The sequence below is a fragment of the Phaenicophaeus curvirostris genome, chromosome 8 (assembly GCF_032191515.1).
Source record: "Phaenicophaeus curvirostris isolate KB17595 chromosome 8, BPBGC_Pcur_1.0, whole genome shotgun sequence".
NCBI lineage: Eukaryota > Metazoa > Chordata > Aves > Cuculiformes > Cuculidae > Phaenicophaeus > Phaenicophaeus curvirostris.
The window spans coordinates 4,497,391-4,516,739 of NC_091399.1; the positions used below are offsets into that span (position 1 = coordinate 4,497,391).

Genomic DNA, 19,349 nt, shown 5'->3' on the forward strand with positions numbered 1-19,349 from the left:
TGATGGTAGGTCTTCAGTGCTCCCATCTGAGATACAATCAGAAAATCTTATGAGTGGGTAGCTTTTTTTTATATGCAGACATTATAATTACTGAAATATCTGTTATGCTTGATGACCCAAGTAGTTTTTTGGCTACACTCCAGCAATGAAGCAGATACGAAATTAAGAACTGGAAGTCAGCAGCTACCTTCTGACTAATCTTTCATCCTCAACTGCCAGTTCCGCCCACCTCTTCATGTTTTAGAGAAGCTTATCTGAAAATGCTGAGAAACTGGAAGAGGCTTTACTATTTTTGCTAAATATTTGGACGTTTAATAAAATTCTTATCTAACTTGTTCAGCATACTGCTATGTGATTGGACATTTTGAACTTAAAATGCATTTAATAGTCTATAGGATTATAGTCTCATTCAAACGAAAGCACTGTAAGACCAACTGCCATCTAATGCTGGAGAGATTTTATCAATGACCCAGCAGTGAGTATGTGTGTTCCCAAAAAGATAAACTGAAGGTGAAATATGGATGCCTTCAGCAGAATCAAAGGCAGAAGTCCTTCCAGGCACCAGAGGGGTGCCAATAGTATAACATTAAGATATTGCAAATCTGACTTACATCCATTTTTAATGCTCACCCTTTACCTTGAGATGCACACGCAGCTCACAGGTAAGAATTATGGGTACCTACAAAATTCACACCTCTAGACATCTTCTCCTCAGCTCTAGTTAACTTAAATGAAACATTCTGCAATTGTATTCAGATTTTAATTTGAAGCTCTATCTCTCATAAAATGGCTAGGTGGCCTAGAATGGTATGGCTAAGAATAATTCCATCATAGTCTTACATTGCAAGAAAGATGCTACAGATTTTTAGAAATGCTCCCCAGAAATTTAGGAATAGAACTTTAATGTAATTTTTTTTTCCAAATTTAACAAGTTAACTAGCTGTTACGTATAGACAGAAACAATCAACATAACTACAATTATGAATAAAAGTGTTAAAAATAAAGATAATTAAAAGAAAATTAAACGTGAAATAGATTAGGAACCATAAGCTTAAAACATATGACATAAATTCAAAAATAAACCAGCAAAAAAGCATTCTTTGTGGGAGCTGTGAGACTGAGAGGTGCAGTGTCAGGAAACAGGATAGAAAAGTATTCTGTTTTCTTAAAGTTTACATTTAACTTAATTGGCTCTTAACAAAGGATGTATTTAGGTATCCTTGAAAGAAGCCTTTAAAACATCTGTTTGGGGTTTAGTGTTCAGAAAATAAGTACTTACTGTCATGTTTTTCCTTCAGCAATTTAAAGAATATGCCATCTTCACTAAATTTGTATGCAAGGTATAAACGTGCAAACAGGTTACTGCTGACTTATGAGTTACTAGCAGTTAGCACACCTGCAGCAATTGGCTGTTGCGGTGCTCTTTCAAACCCCATAAAATATAGATGAAGTCCAGTTTGATACATCTGAAATCCAAGAAATTTATATTAACATGAATTAGATTGTACTTGCTGCAAGTAACCAATATGGCCACTGGTAGTTACCATACTGACACGCAGTAATTTGCTATTCCATGGTATTTTGGTGGCATGATGTTGTGTTCACATAACAGTACATAAGACTAATATTATATAAAAAGAGGTTTGCTTCTTTGGATCCTACTGGGCACCTGGTTTTGCATGTTTAGCAGTTGCTACTTATCCTTAATAGTAAGTACAGTTCACTAGTTTCAAACAGAACATAAAAAAGGATCTAAAAGCAGGGTGAACTGAGATTTAGAATATGGAAATGTGACAGACACGAGAAGTTTGGTGAAGAAGACTATGTAAAAGTTTATGAGCACAGGTCTTAAACTCAATACGCATAAAAAGTTCAGAGGGTTGATCTGCACTGTTGAGGGTGTAGATTAAGATCAGTTCAGAGCACACTAAGAATTCTGCTAATCTACAGGTTCCTCTCAATGGATAAGGAAAAAACTACATCTTGGAACACTTCATTCCCACATTTTGCTCTGAATACCCATATCTTGCTCTGAATTTGAGATCTTTCCATAGTGCCCCTCCCCAGAAAGCACAGGAGGCTGGGATATAGTCCAGCTGCTGTCAATCAGACTGAAGAGCTGGCTCCAATTGTGATAGATTCAAGCATGTGCCTCTGCCTTTCTTGTTAAGCTATAACTTGTTTGCACAGCGCCAGCTCTCCTACTGCCGATGGAGCTCATATCAGTAAACTCTTTACTTGCTCCTGAACAAAAATAAACTGTTTGATGGTGTAACTGCATCTATACTAGGGTTCTGCCAGGACAGCAGTTAGATGTGATTTTATTTTTAGTATTCCTAGCCTACATAAGTATGTGAGCAAGACTTTTAAATATAGGCCTAGCCTTCATATTTTTCTTCATTAGAACTCTAGCAGAATGCCTAAAATGTAAACCACATCACAGAAACTAAGTGCAGAATATGGGCTACAGGAACAGCTCACACTACTTTTATCAGGTATAAATTTGCTTTCTTCCTATTATTGTAACATATGTTACAAAAAAGAGAAAAGGCAGAATTATCTAAATCATGCAACACTCAAGTGTCTCATAAAAGGCTAAAATCATAGCACCACCAGTATAAATGAATGTCAAAGCTACTATGCATTTTTAAAGATGAAATTTTATAATTTACCCAACTGCACATGACAAACATGAAATGGAAATTAGGGAGAAATATTTGGGGGATAAATATTTTGCACAGGTAATAAGGCTAGCAGAATTTTGTCATTTTTACAAACTTCAGATTTCAATTTTGATGCATCATTGGCTGTTCCTAACTTTCATATTTTGCCATTTGGGGGGTTAGTTTTTAACATTGCCACAAGGTCATTTTTCTCCTCATCCCATGGCAACTTCTACATCCTAATATTAAAACAATAACTATGCAGAAAAGGGCATTTCCCAGGGAGTAATGACTGGCTGGGAGGAGTTGATGGCCCGAGGCACTGCTGAGGGCCATTAACCCTGGCCGATTATTAATCGACAGGAAATGCCCTGCACCAAGGTTGTTATTGCTATTTTAAGCACAGAATGGGGGTGGGGGTGTGAAATGGACATCTTAGTGTATGGATTTTTTTAATGTGTGATGCAATTTCCTTTGTTGCAGTTTACAGAGGACATTTCTAGAAAGAATGAATCCTCTGCCTGATAGCCAGCTGGATTTCACAGATCATTTCGCAGTACTCTATTGCATGGACAGTAACTTAACAAACTGAGAAAATGGGGATTTTTAGAGCTTTTCTTTTCTCTCTAAATAATAGTCTGCATAGGAAAATAAGAGGAAATTCAAACCTTAATAAGATGAACAAAAATATGCAACTCTTCATGTCACTGTCAGCAAAACAACATTCCAGAAATATCTTTTTAATCACACTGTCTTTTACGTTTAGTTTTTTTTCCTTTGTCGATACTCCTGCTTAAAGACCATTCACATATCTCTTCAAAAAAAGGAATTTTTAGCAGGAACAACCAAAGTACACCCTGAACTAGCTTTGGCTGATGCTAGCCATTAAGGACTTTGTCTTTTCCAATAATCAAGCAGATTGGGTCATTTTCTTGGAGATGGTTAATGAAGTATTTCAGAAACTGCTTTAATTTTCTCCTAGTTCTTACCCTAAGGCTAAAGTTTTAAAGATCTACTCATACCCTTCACAAAACTGTGAAAATTGTTCTTTTCTTGCAAGGATCAATAACTCACTCTTGAAATCACAAGGATATTCTTAGTGTACGCACAAAGACTCCTCTGCCTTACTGAACTACTTCGTATTTGTCAAACCTTAGCTGTGAAAGTAACACAAATGAAACAAGTCGCAGCATTGGAAGAAAGTACAGTTCTGCACTAAACTAGTTTGGCAGGTTACTCAACAAGGCTGCAGTTTCCAAGTGCAGAACATAAAAGATTTCACATTTCTCCTCAAGGTCCTAATTTGTGGCCACAAACATGTATATTTGAATCATACACTGATTGCAAAAATTTAACTGAAGTTAACATGTAGTTCTAAATTGCAATTTCCAGCAAATGATATGTGCTTTCATTAAAAGAAAAAAAAGTGAGCACTTCCACCTCTTTGCCAGACTAATAATAACCATATTCTTAAAAAAAATAATAATAACATATCTATTGACATTAATACTGTTAGCAGTTGGGACCAATCAGCGTGACATGTACTGCATGATCATTTGATCACATGCGAACAGACACCTTGTCTGGGTACATTTTAGCAGACTTTGTTGTGTTCCTATATGTAAGTACACCTGTGGTGACCTTCTGGAAATGCAGCCTTTGGAATCTTAGTAAATTGGAGACAGCACTTGAATTACAAAACCCTTAGCATGTAATTTCAAACTACTACAAAATATATCTTCAGCTCAGTCTGAGTTCAAGTAATGTAGTTACATGCTAATCAGGTTGTCAAAATGTAATACCAGCACAATGGTCCAAAGGTTGAGACAGGACTGGGAGGCAAGAGATAGTTTTTGATCCTCTACAAATCTAACAGCTCTTCTTTGCACATCGACAATGTAAACCCATAGGAATAGGTTATGTAGTTCAGTACCCCTTCTCCAACATGATTCAGCAGCAGCTCTCTAGGGTTTACTGTAATAGTTCCCTAGAAAACTCTCCCAGCATGTAAGAAATCCACGGCATAGGAATTCACTGAGCCAGAGGTGATGCACTCCACAGCCTTCTCCAAACAATTTTTCCAGTTGGTTCTTTCTCAACCCGTATGCACCTCTGGCACAATGCCCTGTGAGAATGAGCTCCACAGCCACACTGGCACATGGTGAAGTGTCTCTAACTGTTCATTTCCACCTATCACTCTTTTGGGTCCAATCCAGCTGCACCCTTGCTGAGACAGAAAAATCTGAAATGCACAGTACATTCAAAATGCTTAAAAAAAAAAAAAAAAAATCAATATCCTTACATAATGATTGTTTTTACTTTCTCCTCTCTTCCTTTCCCAGAAGTTGTACTTGATATGCTATATTTCAATGCTAATCAGCGTTAAGTTGAGATTTCCATGGCACTCTCTAATGTAACCCTAGTATAGTCAGCTTAGAATCAATTGCTGTATATATAAATTTAGTATTGTTTTATTCCATGTACATACTACGTTTATCTTCATTTATTTGGCAGTTCACTGGCCAGTCACTCAGTAATGCAAGATCCTTCACAACCTGTTGCAGTCAGCTCTCACCTTTATCACCCTACAATACTCACTACTACCAGCAAAGTTTACATTCTCTCTCATTTCCAGATGGTTAATAAACATTTTAAACAGCACAGAACATAGCACAGATCCCTAGGGAATTTTACTGGAGCTCTCCATTCACAGTGAAAATTGAGTATTTATTCTGTAACATTGTTTCCTGTGTTTAACTAGTTACTTATTCAAGCGGGTTTCTTCCCACTAATCTTATGGCAACTTAATTTCTTTCAAATCCTTCAGTGAGGAACCTTATCAAGTGCTTTTGGAACCTAAGCTCATTTTATCAACCGAGTATGTCTTAACATCCTCAAGGAACTTTTATTAAGGCATGGCATACTACAAGAGGAGTATCTTTACTCTTCTTTATTTTTTTTCTTTTTACTAATTCATTTTTTCAGAAGAGCTTCTACTAATTGGCACAAAAGGACAGAAGATTTAAGGTATGTAGTTGCCCTGATCTCTCCCAGAAAAGAGGTGTTACATCGACCACGTGCCAGTTCTCTGCTACTTTTCCAGCCTCAGGCAGATCTGCTATAGCCAACAGTACTGTCAAAAAATGCTGATGATAGATGAGAATTTTCCTGTATTTTCTCTCTCTTTTTTTTTCTACTAGCACCTACGCCTCAAAAAGTGAAAATTTAGAGAACCATATTTTGTAGCTCAGTCTCATTTCTATTAATATTTGTGTCATATGCGTCTTGAGCATTTTTTATACTTTGTGGAAAAGCTCTTCCCAGGAAACTTCCTTCCTTATAAGAAAATGTGATCTCAAAGACCCAATACATCAACATTTCTGTTACTAGTCTCTGTTCTTGTTCACTTACTTTTGTAAATGGGCACTTCTGATGCAAAGCCACTGTGTAAATCAGAGTTCTTGTTGCATTCCTCCTTAGCCTGCATAGAGGAAAATGTGTCCTGCTAGCTCATAAAGAGCAGAACCAGTGTCAGGAGCAATGAGGAGACCCTCAGGATGGGGGAAGAGTGGAAGCTCTCCTGGACTAGATGGAGGTACGTTGTTAATGTGTCTGCTCTTCTTTCATGTCAGCTCCCTCCCTTTTCTCTCCCTTTTTCTCTCCCTTTTCTAGGAAGTATCTTCCTGTACTGTTTTTCATCCTTCTTTTCCTTGTGGTGAAGGATGAAAAGAAAAAGGGAAGGTGGTCATATGCTCCATGCTCCAAGACTTCTTCCCTTCTACCCACCACAGAAGTCATTGGAAATCAACCATTCTTGCACTACACACTAGCAAGGGCCAAACGGTTTAGTTCCTGGGCAAGGTAACTACTGTAAGTGCCTTACTGCAACCTCATCCTCCCTCTTCATCTAGGATTTCCTCTGGTGTTAAAGGACTAGGCCTACTGCCAGTTTTCTGTAGTGAAAGGGACCTTTTCCATATGGTGAATTTAACAACTGCTGTGTGGGTGTTTTCACCTCCTACCAAGCATCGATGATGGCTGGCTTTGGGAAGCTTAAGCTGCAGCAATAACAGCTTCTGGATTTTTTTTAATGTGATTTGTGGCTCTGAAATTCAGATAAGAGAACCCAGGTAGCTGCTCTTCATTCTTGGCACTTCCTTAAAAAGGAGTGTGCAAGCTTCTGGGCAGCCTGGCTCAAGGCTCCCTTGCTCTGTCCTTTTCAGTTGATGTGGAAAAACATTCGGGCTTCCAGTAAGCACTCTCTGATAGATCTGAGAACGAATGTTCCCTTCCCATTCAGGTCCACAGTATGCGGGTTGCTGATGGCATCAGGTAAGGTCCACATGGTCACAGCTCTACCTAGTTCTTTATTCCAAGTTGGTATGTTTTGTGTCTTCCATGTAAGTTTGTCTAAATGTTTGTGACTTATCGTGTGGATGTGTACCTCAGTTGATATTTGTAGTATAAAACATTATTTCTTTGTGATGGGAAGTCAAACTTTCTCTACTAGTCCTAGGAAGGGCAGGCATTTATGGAGGGCAGCTGGCTGACAATCTCATCTTCACTCCTTAAGAACATGACTGCTGCAAAGATGAAGGTTCCGCTTTTCACGTTACCTAATTACCTCTATTACCAATACTATTCCAAATTCCCAAGTATTTAAAATTTAAAACCCACATGGTAAAACAATTACCTTTTACAACCTGAAACAAGTCAGTGACTAGTACGTCAAAATGTAAATACTAAGTACACTACACAACATGCCACAGATCTCTGGATACCCATCAAAAGTAAAAGCTATAATAAAGCCCACAAAAATACAGAAATTGTTCCTAATACATCTAGTAAGAAAGCCAATTTTGACCTCTTCTGGTTCTACACATAAGTTTGATATGTATGATTCCACTTCAGGGATCACTTCAGCAAATTAATCAAACCACCCCATGTAATAAGTACTGTTGCTGTTGCAAATCTACTTCTATTCACTTTATAACTTCAGGAAATCTTGAAATTTTCATTTATCTGCACCAAAAGTTACTTAAAGGAGGCAAGGCACTCCCTTATGCCCATTCACTGTATTTTTCTTGCTCTGTAACCTCCCATCTCCTCCTGCCCTCACCCAGCAGAATTAAAACAAATCTAGTTTTGTTATTTAAATTAAAAAAACCCCTAACACTCCCCCCCAACACCAAAAAAACTGCAAGCCCCATAAAAAACTAAACACCAAAACAATACCAAACTGGCTGCTCAAACCTCAATGGTAGGAAAAAACCTGCATAATATAGAAATCTAATTACACCATTCTGGGAGACAAAGAAAAACAAAACAAAACAATGCAAAAAAGGAGTTGGTTATCAGCCTGGGATCCAGTGATCTGCTCTTGCACACTCTCCAGCACGACTACTCCTGACAGGTGTTCTTGGGGCATTCTGAGAAAAATGTTGAACAAAAATACATCTTTAACAGTTTCAGCCTTGAAAAGCTGCTCTCTGCTGAGTAACTGTCAGAGAGACTGTCAGCAACATTCTGCAAGCTGCAGAACAAACATTAAGGAGACAAGAGTTTTCAGCTTAGTATTGGGGTCCAAGAGTACTTAATGTTTCTAGCAGAAGTGGTTTCTCAATTCAACACGATGCGATACCAATAACTGAATCACAGATTCAGTGTCACAGCTGACAATCTGGTACCCTATGTACATTCCTTACAGTCATGCAGCAGCTCAAATTCATTTGTGTTCATTAAGGAGGCCAAAAAGCTACTTTTAACACTTCAGTATACTGACTTAGCAATATTGAAAAATATTCTATTTGACATATTCTTTGAAGATTCCAGTTCTTCCCTGCAGTACAAATTTCTCAGACATTTACTTGTTTGTGATGGGGTTCTGTTTGCCCTGTAGGGAATGACATTTCCCCTGCAATCTATTTGTTTCATAAACTGTCCTTTCAAAGCCCTTTATCTGTACCTCTGTAATCTCTTGCACGTACTCGAACCCAGCTAATTTGCAAATTGAGGTTTTTCATGAATTAGCTTACTTTTTTATCATCTACAGGACACCAATTAGCTTACTTTTTTATCATCTACAGGACACCAATTACAGTTTTGGGAAGGTGGAGAAAAGACTACCTCTCAACAATGTCCAGCACCTTCTTACCGAACCCTGACTTTAACACTTTTCTGTAAAGAAGTATTTTACCACTTTCAAACCCCGCAATTCTCAAGATTCCTCTCCCCAGTGCAGATGCTATAGAAGTTTCAGGGTAATAAGAAACCTTACAATATTTAGCCAACTAACTAGTGGCCATGCTTATGGGACTGGAAGAATAGACATGTGTGTAAGTAGGTGATTTACCAACTCAAATGAGAAGGCTGGAACTACAGAAAGCAATAGGTTTTGATGAGGAACAACAACAGTTTGTATGCTTTCTCTGATGAAACAAGTGCTACCAATGATATATCCCATTTCCTTGCAATCACCAAAAATGATTCTCATGACCGCCAGCTTCACTGTGCACACAACTCCTTGTTTTATTGGCACAAAAAGATCTACTGCTACTACCAGTATTCACATTTCCAGATAATGGACACACTGCAGTGAAAGTAAAATATCTGAACATAAAAGTTCAGCACTAAGTAATCTTGCAAGATTTTATAATTCTCTTTTCAACTTTCTCAGCCAGTTTCTACTGATTAAAGTTTTTAGGCTTTTCCTAAAGTAAAAGTGAAACATTTTTTTCTGAAAAGATTTCATTCCTGATCACATCATTAGAATCCTAGAATAGTTTGGGTTGGAAGGGACCTTAAAGATCACCTAGTTCCAACCCTTCTGCCATGGGCAGGGACACATCCCACTAGATCAGGCTACTCTTTTAGGTGAGATCTACTTGGTGAAATCTATATTACTTAAGTAAGAAGTAAAGTTTTTAAAAATAAAATCCGTATTTCTTAAGTAAACTTATTTCTTGAATATACCATAAAACATCATTTTTCTTTCAGCCACATTTTGTCTAGAAAATATATCAATACACTGTATAATCAGATATCTCCTTGGTAAGTAAAATATGAAAGTAGGACATGCTGTGGCACTAGTATTAGTTCTTTTGCCCCGCTATCTGAAGCACTTCAAATATTGCATGTCCAAAATATTGCATGACCTTGGTCAGCAGCTAAGCCCCAACCCAGCCACTAGCTCACTCTCCACCTCCAAATCTCCCCTCTGCCATTTCAAACAGCTTAAGCAGGCCTTAGAAAGGAAGAGTCTTCCTATTGCTCATTATAAAGTTGAGATAATATTTGTATTACATGGGAACAGCTTTTACTGGCCTTGGCCCAAAACGTCGCTCTATAACAAGGGGTAAAGACAACAGACTACCATGCTATGCTTACGGTTTCAGTAGTCATTCTTCTTAAACAAGTAGTAATTAAATTTCAATCTGAAAACTTTTATCATTGATATTTTTCTTTCATGGTTTTCTTGGCTTTTAGATTAATGTAGCATTTTACAAACAATATTTTCTAGGGGAGAGGGAATGTAAAACGTGCCAAAAAGGTGTCAGCTTTATACTAATTCAGAAAGAATATTTTAATACTACATTTAATAATATGAAATTAATAAAATAATTGTTCCATCTTTTCTCACTGTCAAATTCTGTCTCTCCTACTAAAGCACAAAAGATAAATGCACTTTCTCCTGATTAATATTTGCACAGAATGATAAATTCTGTGATGTCCAATGCTGTGTGTGACCATAAGACAGAAAAATGTAAATACTTAATAAACTCTCACAAAACTCCTCTTAGTTAATCAGGTAAAGAAGAATGCAGGGATGCTACCTAGTTGTGAAGGGATGGGGTCAGGAAGGACAAGGCGCAGCTGGAGCTCTGCCAGAGATGCAAAGAATAAGAAGGGCTTTTGCAGGTACATCAGCCAGAAAAGGAAGGTCAAAGAAAGCACACCCCTCTTTCATGAGCAACACTGGCAAAATGGTAACAACAGATGAGGAAAAGGCTAATGTACTCGATAACTTTTTTGTCTCAGTCTTCATTGATTCTCCTGATGGAGACTGGTGACAAGAGGTGCCTCCCAGGAGTCTGTATTGGCACCAGTACTGTTCAATATCTTCATCAATAACATAGATAGTGGGATCAAGTGCACCCTTGACAAGTTTGCAGATGACATCAAGCTGAGTGGTGTGATTGACGTGCCTGAGGGATGGAATGCCATGCAGAGGGACTTGGACAAGCTTGAGCAGTGGTCCTGTGTGAACCTCATGAGGTTCAAAAAGGCCAAGTGGAAAGCCCTACAACCAGGCTGGAGGAATCCCAAGCACAAATACACGCTGGCCAGAGAATCGATTGAGAGCAACCCTGCTGAGAAGCACTTTGGGGTGCTGGTGGATGAGTAGGTCAACATGACCTGGCAATGCACAATCGCAGCCCAGAAGGCCAACCGTATCCTGGGCTGCATCAAAAGAAGCATGGCTAGCAGGTTGAGGGAGGTGATTCTGCCCCTCTACTCCACTCTTGTGAAACCTCACCCAGAATACTGCATCCAACTCTGTAACTCCCAGCACAGGAAAGACATGGACCTGTTGGACTGGGTCCAGAGGAGGGCCATGAAAAGGATCAGTGGGATGGAACACCTCTCCATGAGGAAAGGGTGAGACAGTTGGGGTTATTCAGCCTGCAGAAGAAAAGCCTCTGAGGAGACCTTATAGTAGTACCTAAAGGGGGTTTACAAGAAAGACGGGAAGTGACTTTTTAGCAGGGCTTGTAGCAACAGGATGAGGATTTTAAACTAAAAGAGAGTAGATTTAAACTAGATATACGGAAGAAATGTTTTACAATGAGAATGGTGAAACATGGGAACAAGTTGCCCAGAGAGATGGTAGATGCCCCATCCCTGGAAACATTCAAGGCCAGGTTGGACAGGGTTCTGAACAACCTGATCTAGCTGAAGATGTCCCCACTCACCACAGAGGGAGTGGACTGGATGGGCTTTAAAGGTCCTTTCAAACTCAAACTTTTATACGATTCTATGTTTGGATATCATAAAGATGGGCCAATATAAATAAGTAAACCTACAATATCTGGGAAAGTAAAAAGAAGACAAGAAGTACAAACAGATCAATTTTCTTCTTGCTTTCACAGTGCTCTAGCTTCAAGGATGTTTTCTTGGTATATAGGAAAGCAGTGGACACAGCATTTTTCAAACTGCATGCTTTGAAAACTAAAGAATAAACAATGCTGAACAATAACGTATGTTTTAAATGGTCTCAGCCAAGATGCTGAAGTAATATTTTATTGAGGTGACTGAAGTACCAGAAGGAAAACAATCCCATTTTTAACTGCAAATCATTTTATCAGAAAAGCATCTGATGAAAATAAAATACATAAAAAAGAACCTCGGGCCTGCATTGTCCATAACATCTAATTTCTTTTTGTATGTGTGTTTTCTAAAAAAAGAAACAGTAATAGTGATATTAAATTAAATCAATTTTAAAAATTCTGAATTAAAATAGCAGAGCTTTTGATGATACTTCACAAGCAAACATAAAAAATCCAGATACTTTTTCTTTCTGCTTTCTCCTTTGCTTGGACCCTTACAAATATTTAATTCACTGTCACTGGCATAGAAGCAAGTTTCTGCTGGTGGCCGCTTTTGCCCTAGTTCACTTGAAGTGTATTCGGGGCTGAATGGAGAATCTAACAGAAGAGAAAACTGGGAAAGATTACCAGTCAGAGATAATTGCAAGCTACAAGCAAGAATTAGGAGTCAGAAAAGCCAAGGAACGAGGCCATGCACTACAGAGGTGAAAACAACACAAGGGAGGTGCTAGTTCCTGATCAACAAAGGCAACATGTTACAGTTATGTGACATTATCCACTGAGCTGTGACTGGCGGTCCTCTTTTGCACAATCCCTTGCAAAATTTAGTTTAAATCCTAGGCTTTGTTGGGGAGATTTAGCTGCTCTTTTTGTGTTATGGTTCACTTCTTCCTGATGGCACAAGATAGGATACTGTTGTGGGATCACTTTCTAGTGAGTTAGCTATTTTGCCCATATCCTTTTCATCCATAAGATAAATCTTACCTTAAATTACCCGTATTACACAGCAAAAGTAATTATGAATAAATTTTGATTTGTTTTTAATATTTACTGTCTCAAGGCAAGTTTTTTTACTGTAATCACTTGTGTCTTCATCTCTCTTTGGCCTTCATTTGAGCAGAAAATATCATTCTTTTCTTGTTAATTAAGTTCACCTAAACAGTTCTCAGAAACTGTGTTTGGTTTTAATACACATCAAGTTTAAAAAGCCTTTCTAGTGGACTGAATAGGAATTGGGGGAAAAAAATCTGCAAGCTTTAATTATACAGAATATTTCAAAATAAGTATCAAGAGACTTCTACTTAGCAAACAAAAATCTGTTTTCAAGTTAGCAAAAAATTTATCATTAAAGTTATGACAGTTCTTAGATGATTTCACAAGCATGTTTTAAAAATTCCTGTGGGCAAAGCCAAGGTCTACTGCTGGGTGCTGCTTCCCCTGTGCCCACGCAGGCATTAACAGCCTCAAAAATGCCACAGCATTGCCATAGCCAACATGCAGGAGCAGAATTCCCATTCTCAAAGTAGCCATTCACACAGTGAGAGATGATCAGAAGATGCTCACCTCAGGAACTATGGAAGAGTGGGACTACTTCATCCCACACAAGAGTTTAGGTCTCAGAAAATTCAGATTTTCCTTGTAAGACTGTTGCTAGTGCTTTTCCTCACAGAAGAGAATGGCTTGGTCTCTAGCACAAAGTGCTGTGATTGATAGATTTTTGGTGAAAACTAATCGGAAACCACTCTCACAGCAGAAATAGCCAACAGTCTGCCTGCATGCAGTATCTAGGACTTTGACATAGGATGTTAAAATCACAATCAGAGAATTACAATATTATCTTCCAGTTCATGCTAGCACTATTATGAAGCCTACTCGCAGTAAATAAAGTGAGTTGAATCTCAGCAAAGAAACAAAGTCCATCCATAGTGAAGTAGGATATTAAACATGCAGCACTTAATTACTACTATCAATACAATGTGTTTTAACATTTTTATGCTTGACAAAGTGTACATTTAAACTCCAGGAATAAGAAAAAAAAACCAAACCCCAATCTGATTGTCTTCACGTCATAATACATTCAGGAACATTCACTTATTTTGTTCACAGCTGAACCACAGAGGTAATAACTTCAAGACAGAAGATATGTTGGCCCTGGGATTTCTAGCTCTATGTATTCGAGATAATGATTGAGGAGAATTTTACTTCCCACCTTATTGCTCTTATTCACTAGAACAGTAGCTGAAAATCATTTATGCCAGCTAGTTGGCATCATTGCTCCTGACTTTTATTATAACCTTTTGGACAGATACTCCCCATAGCCAAGAAGGCTCTAACAGAACTCTATCCATGTAGAGACATTAGCTTTAAGACAGTATTGGTTTTTTTCTCGTGTTGTAGCCAATTGCTTATAAAAACACCAGAAGTAATTGGCTACAAGAGCAGTAATTTGCTTTCACATTTGGATTAAGAATGAAAAGGACAAAGATTCCTTTTATAACAAAATTCAATTCACAACAAAAATTATTATTGAAAGTTACATTTATAAATATGATCTAAAGTACAAAATTATTCACAGCAGAACTGACAAGCATCCACACTGGGATTAACTCTTTCCCTTGATGTTATCTATTTGAATGTAAACATCATCTTAACTAAAAAATTATGACCATTCTCTGTTTGTGTAACAGTCATTTCACAGAATTTTCTGTTATAAATATTTTTGCATGGGCTTTTCTGTTTTTTAATAACATAGTTGTATGTCAATAAAGGAATCAGTGTTCTATTTAATAAATATTACATAAGTGAGTTTTCACAGATCTGTAAATTGGAGATTCTAAATAAGTATGTTGCATCTTTATGACTGAGTGGTACTTACATGGTTTGGAAAGTCAGCCTTCAATTCAGCAATACTTTTACACCAATATGCTGCTGTTTTCTCACTGATCAGTTCAATGTTTAGAAAAGAGCCTTGGCCTGGGCCATACAGAGGACCTGAAGTAATTCCACGCACAATCCTTGGAGAAACATTGGTCACAATATCCTGCAAAACAGCGATAGCTTTCAGAATAATTTTGTAAAGTGACGCATGTAACAGTGTTCTCTATGACATCATAGAAACATATTGGGTATTTTAAAAATGTACTGTTATTATGAGTAAAAACTACAATTGTAGGCCAGTTCTCTAAATGAGCAGATTCTCTAAATAAAGACTCTACATCAGAGCAGAAAAATGTTTTCTGGGTGCGAGAAATGGTATGATAACTGTGAAGAAATGCCAATGTGAGGCAGCTATAAACTGCTATACAAAATATCATTCAAATAATGTTTTTTTATTGTGTAGAGGGCATACAAGACTTTGTGTAAAAACCTGCATAGGCCTCTTTCATGTATCAGCATACATGTGAACTATCCTCCCCAAAGATGATTAAAGTCCACGTCCGGCACTAAGAGGTAAAGTGCAAAGATGTGCTGCCCACCAGCCTTTCTGGTGAAAAGTCAGGGTCGCAAGTCTAGTCAAAACCAAAAGTATAACAGTGCACCAAACTTCATGAATGAAATAATGTGATTAAGAGAGATCAAAATTAAAAAATGAAACCAATAATAGTGCAAATTAAGATCAATATTGTAAAGCATGGCATTTCTGAAGGTCAACACGAGGTTAGCAAACAATTTTGAAATATACAGTAAACACACAAAATGTTGACTTGTTTAGTAGTCTTAATTAAGCTGCAATGTCACCATAACTAAATTAACAAAGAACTGTAAATTTTGACATTATTTAAAACTAAAGAGAAACATAGATGGCAAAATGTTCCTTTTGCCAATTTCCAATTAAAAATAATTTTGAGTAAAGGTCATTTATTTACAAATGTATCAGAATTATTTGTTTAAGTACCCCTCCTTACCATCTTGTCATTTCTAGTGAGATAACATGAACCTCCATTAGTATATAGCAATTAAGGTCAATTTACATATTTTAATTAAGAACCATCCCATATAAAACAATTAGGGTAATAGGCATACTAACTGGATTTCATAACATTTGGACGTTTTTCCAACTAGATAGACAGGAAAACTTAATTAGCATTAATTAGCACTGATCTGCATACGTTTGATAAGGCATACCCTTGCCACAAAAGATTATTTATTCCTGAATCTGCCAAATGCTGCAGTTAGAGAGGATAAAGGGACTTTTCACATTGTATGTAAATTTGAGGTAATCTTCATTTGCTTATAAAGTTGAATTAATTATTATACAGTAAATATGCACTAATATTTCATACTGATAGATAATTATATGTCCATTTACATATGTGGAAATCACACAATGCAATCTCCCCAGTTCATCTAGTTTCAGGCCTAATAAGCCTGGAATATGGACATCACAATAATCCCTAATTTTCCTATTACAATATTTTCCCTTCATCATAACAGCTTCACTTCACTCTCAACAGTTAAGATATATTTTCAGGAAAAATAATTCAGAGCATTTTCTGCACTTATGCAAACCAAAACCAAACAGCAAAGTACACTCCATCACTCCCAAAACAAATTACAAAAATTGCAGGTTATGCAGAGGAACCATTTACATCAGTTTGCTCCACATTATCCTCTTGAGCATTTCACTCTGTCACAGTTTAGCCCCACCTAGCCAAATTCGGCAGCTAAAGCCATGCAGTTGAGCCTCCAAAATCCCTTCTCCCCTGCATTCCCCAGGGAAAGGGGAGAGGGAAATGACAGGAAAAAGACTTACAGGTTAGAAACTAAAACTATAGCATTAATGAAATTACAATGGTAACAATGAAAATAATTAGAAAGTAATAAAATATAAACGAACATATGAGATCGTGCCCCCACCCCTCGATGACTATTCGTCACCACAAATGCTGCAGAGCAGACACAAGGGAATGTGTCCACAGCAAGGAGGGAGTGGGACTCAGAACCTGAATTCAGGAATACATGGATCTGGGATCCAGACCAATCCAGCAGATGAGCTCCTCACTGGATGTTGGCCATAGCAGAAGAGAGTGAGACACCTGTGATCTCTCAAATTTATACCGAGTATGACATATATGGCATGGAATACTCTGTTGGTCAGTTCAGGGTCACCTACCCTCTTTGTCCCTCCTTGCAGGTGCAGCTACTTTTCTGTCAGCTTGAGGATGGCCTTGTATAAGCATTCTTCCTTTTTCCGTACTAATGCCCTGTGTTATCCCTTTAGAGTAGAACATTGTCTCAAAAACATGCAGTTGGTTTTTGGAGAAACTAAGTTACTTAGAGAGACTGAGGTAAGAGTCAGAAGCAGATCCCACTTTAACTCAAATCAAAACACATTCCTTTTAAATTGCCTTAGAGGATTTTGTGCTTTGACTTCATCCCAGAAAGCTATTTGTAAATACAGGCCAGTGCCATCACACCCTCCAGTGCAAGAAAGCATGCAGAGTCAATGACTTAAAAGCTGGCAATCCGACCTTGCTCCTGCAAGCGCAGGGTACGCATGGTCATTTGCCAACAGATATGAGTTACTTTGACCATGCTGCAAGTGACCACGAGCTTCCTTTTCCCATTCTCTAAAGCCATCAGAAGCTATGTAGCTACGGTAGAATGGCACTAAGCCTGAGCTAACAGCCTGTCTGTTGGTTGAAATAATTATTCTTTCAGAGCAAATTATGATAAGACGCATGTGGTACAATTTCTTTTTTGTGTCTGGCTTGTGTATGTGCGTATGCCAGACAATGCCTGGAGACACCTAGGGTACTGTTTGTTCTCTTAGTACGTGCGTGTTTTGCTCTTCCAGCTTCTCTCATTTTACTACAGGTAAGAATTCAAAGACTGCAATATTACAGCCTAGATTAAATCTCTTGTGAGACACTCACAAAGCTTCAGTCTTCTTCCATGCAAAAACACTCTGAAGTTTTTCTATCTGCCTTGGATTTCCAGGCAATCTCTTCTCTCTTCTAAGAACAGAGCCACCTGTTTAGACCCTGTGACTACTGCCAAATTCCCATGGCTTCAATTCACTCTTTTTCAGAGCTCAGTCATAGTTGAGATCTGAATGACAAATTATCTCTCTGGGATCCCACGAAGCTGAACCAAGTAATGCACAGACTTTGCAAAATGTCTCAAAAGCAGCCACTCTTTACTTAATGACCACAAGAGATAAACAAGGCCACACAAAACAATAATCACATATATACCTCTCTGCCTACATTTCCTCATTCTTGAATTTTTCTTGAGATTTTGTGAGATCCCCTTTTGTTCTCAGGGACCTTCCTTGCCTGTCCCCCATCAGCAGACAGCTGCTCCTTCGAACAGCAGCTTCCACTGCCTCCCTGCTGCCTCTGTGTCACTGGACCCCTCAGTTGCGCCCATGCATCACTTCATCTTTCCTGACCAAGCTGCTTCTGCTTCTAAAAATCCTTCCTGGCTTTGAAATCCAAACATTACCACCTGGCTGTTTTGTCTTGGTTGCTCCCGAGAGGGATATGCTGTCCTTGTTTAAGATCCTTGTTTGCCTCTCCTAGCTAAGAGTGAGCTAGATGGAGGGAGTCTGTAATGACTGACACACTGGCACCTCTCCTGTCTCTTGTTAGCACATGACAGGCCCAGACACAAGGAGACTCACAGTTCATGGAAACAAAATGGAATTTATAACTGACATGATGATTCAAGGAATCTGTCTATGTACATACAGAATAAAATCACACAAGTAACAGAAGCAAAAATTGTCTCTTTGAAATGTGTGTGAAATACCTGCACAGAACTTGCCTTACTATCATCATCTTCTTCAGCCTCCTGTCACAGCTACGAAAGCTAAACGGGGAGAGAGGTAGGTGAATATTCTATTGGCTTAGCCAACTTGTCCTTTGGTCTTAGGAGTGAATTTTACATGATATCACTGGTTCTTTCCCTGAGATTGGCAATGCTGGTCACTGGAAAATTGTTACTGCTGTCTCCAAAACAGCAGGTAAGGTCAGAGCAGCTGAAATAGCTGTAGTGCCCCAGCCCATGAGGTTTGTGACAGACCATCCTTTGGTGCATTAAATGAATACTGATTTTCCCTGTTTGTAGGAATCGTGCGGCCAAATGCTGGCATCTATCATTACTTTTTTTTTTTTTTCTGAAATCTCAGCTTTTTCTTTTATCCCAGCTATGCACACAACCTTATAATTGTTAAAAAAATCATGTGTATAAAAAGCCACGATGGAACTGGAGTAAGAAGCCTGACAGGAAGCACTCCAAGGTTTGAACCTAAAAACTTTTTGATTCTAAAAAAATCTTACTGCTACAGACAGATGACCTGACAGATTAGTTGGTCTGGTCCCTGCATCCAGTTGAAAGTAGAGGTCCATATGCAGGAAGAGGAGGATGTCCCCAAATTCCAAAACAAATCGAGTATCTTATCTCCCCGTGTGATTGGAGCAATAAACAGTCCTTGAGAAAAATAGTACAAAGCTTTTATGTACTTTGAAGACCAAGGATAGAAAGATTTCAAGAAAGAGCCTAGTTGAGCCTAGGGAGAACAAAGTTTATATCTGACCATACTAAAAGACAAAGTTATGGCAAGAAAAGACTAAAA

At 38.2% G+C, this 19,349-nt stretch overlaps 1 protein-coding gene across 3 annotated transcripts in view; it reads right to left on the reverse strand.

The window, feature by feature from the left end:
• DPYD (dihydropyrimidine dehydrogenase) overlaps positions 1 to 19,349 on the reverse strand; it is a 368,728-nt gene that overhangs the window by 132,260 nt on the left and 217,119 nt on the right. For all 3 annotated transcript variants that reach the window (XM_069862153.1, XM_069862154.1, XM_069862152.1), the window contains exon 14: positions 14,646 to 14,810. In XM_069862153.1, coding sequence (XP_069718254.1) covers positions 14,646 to 14,810 — 165 coding nt within the window. The remainder of the gene's footprint in view (positions 1 to 14,645; positions 14,811 to 19,349) is intronic.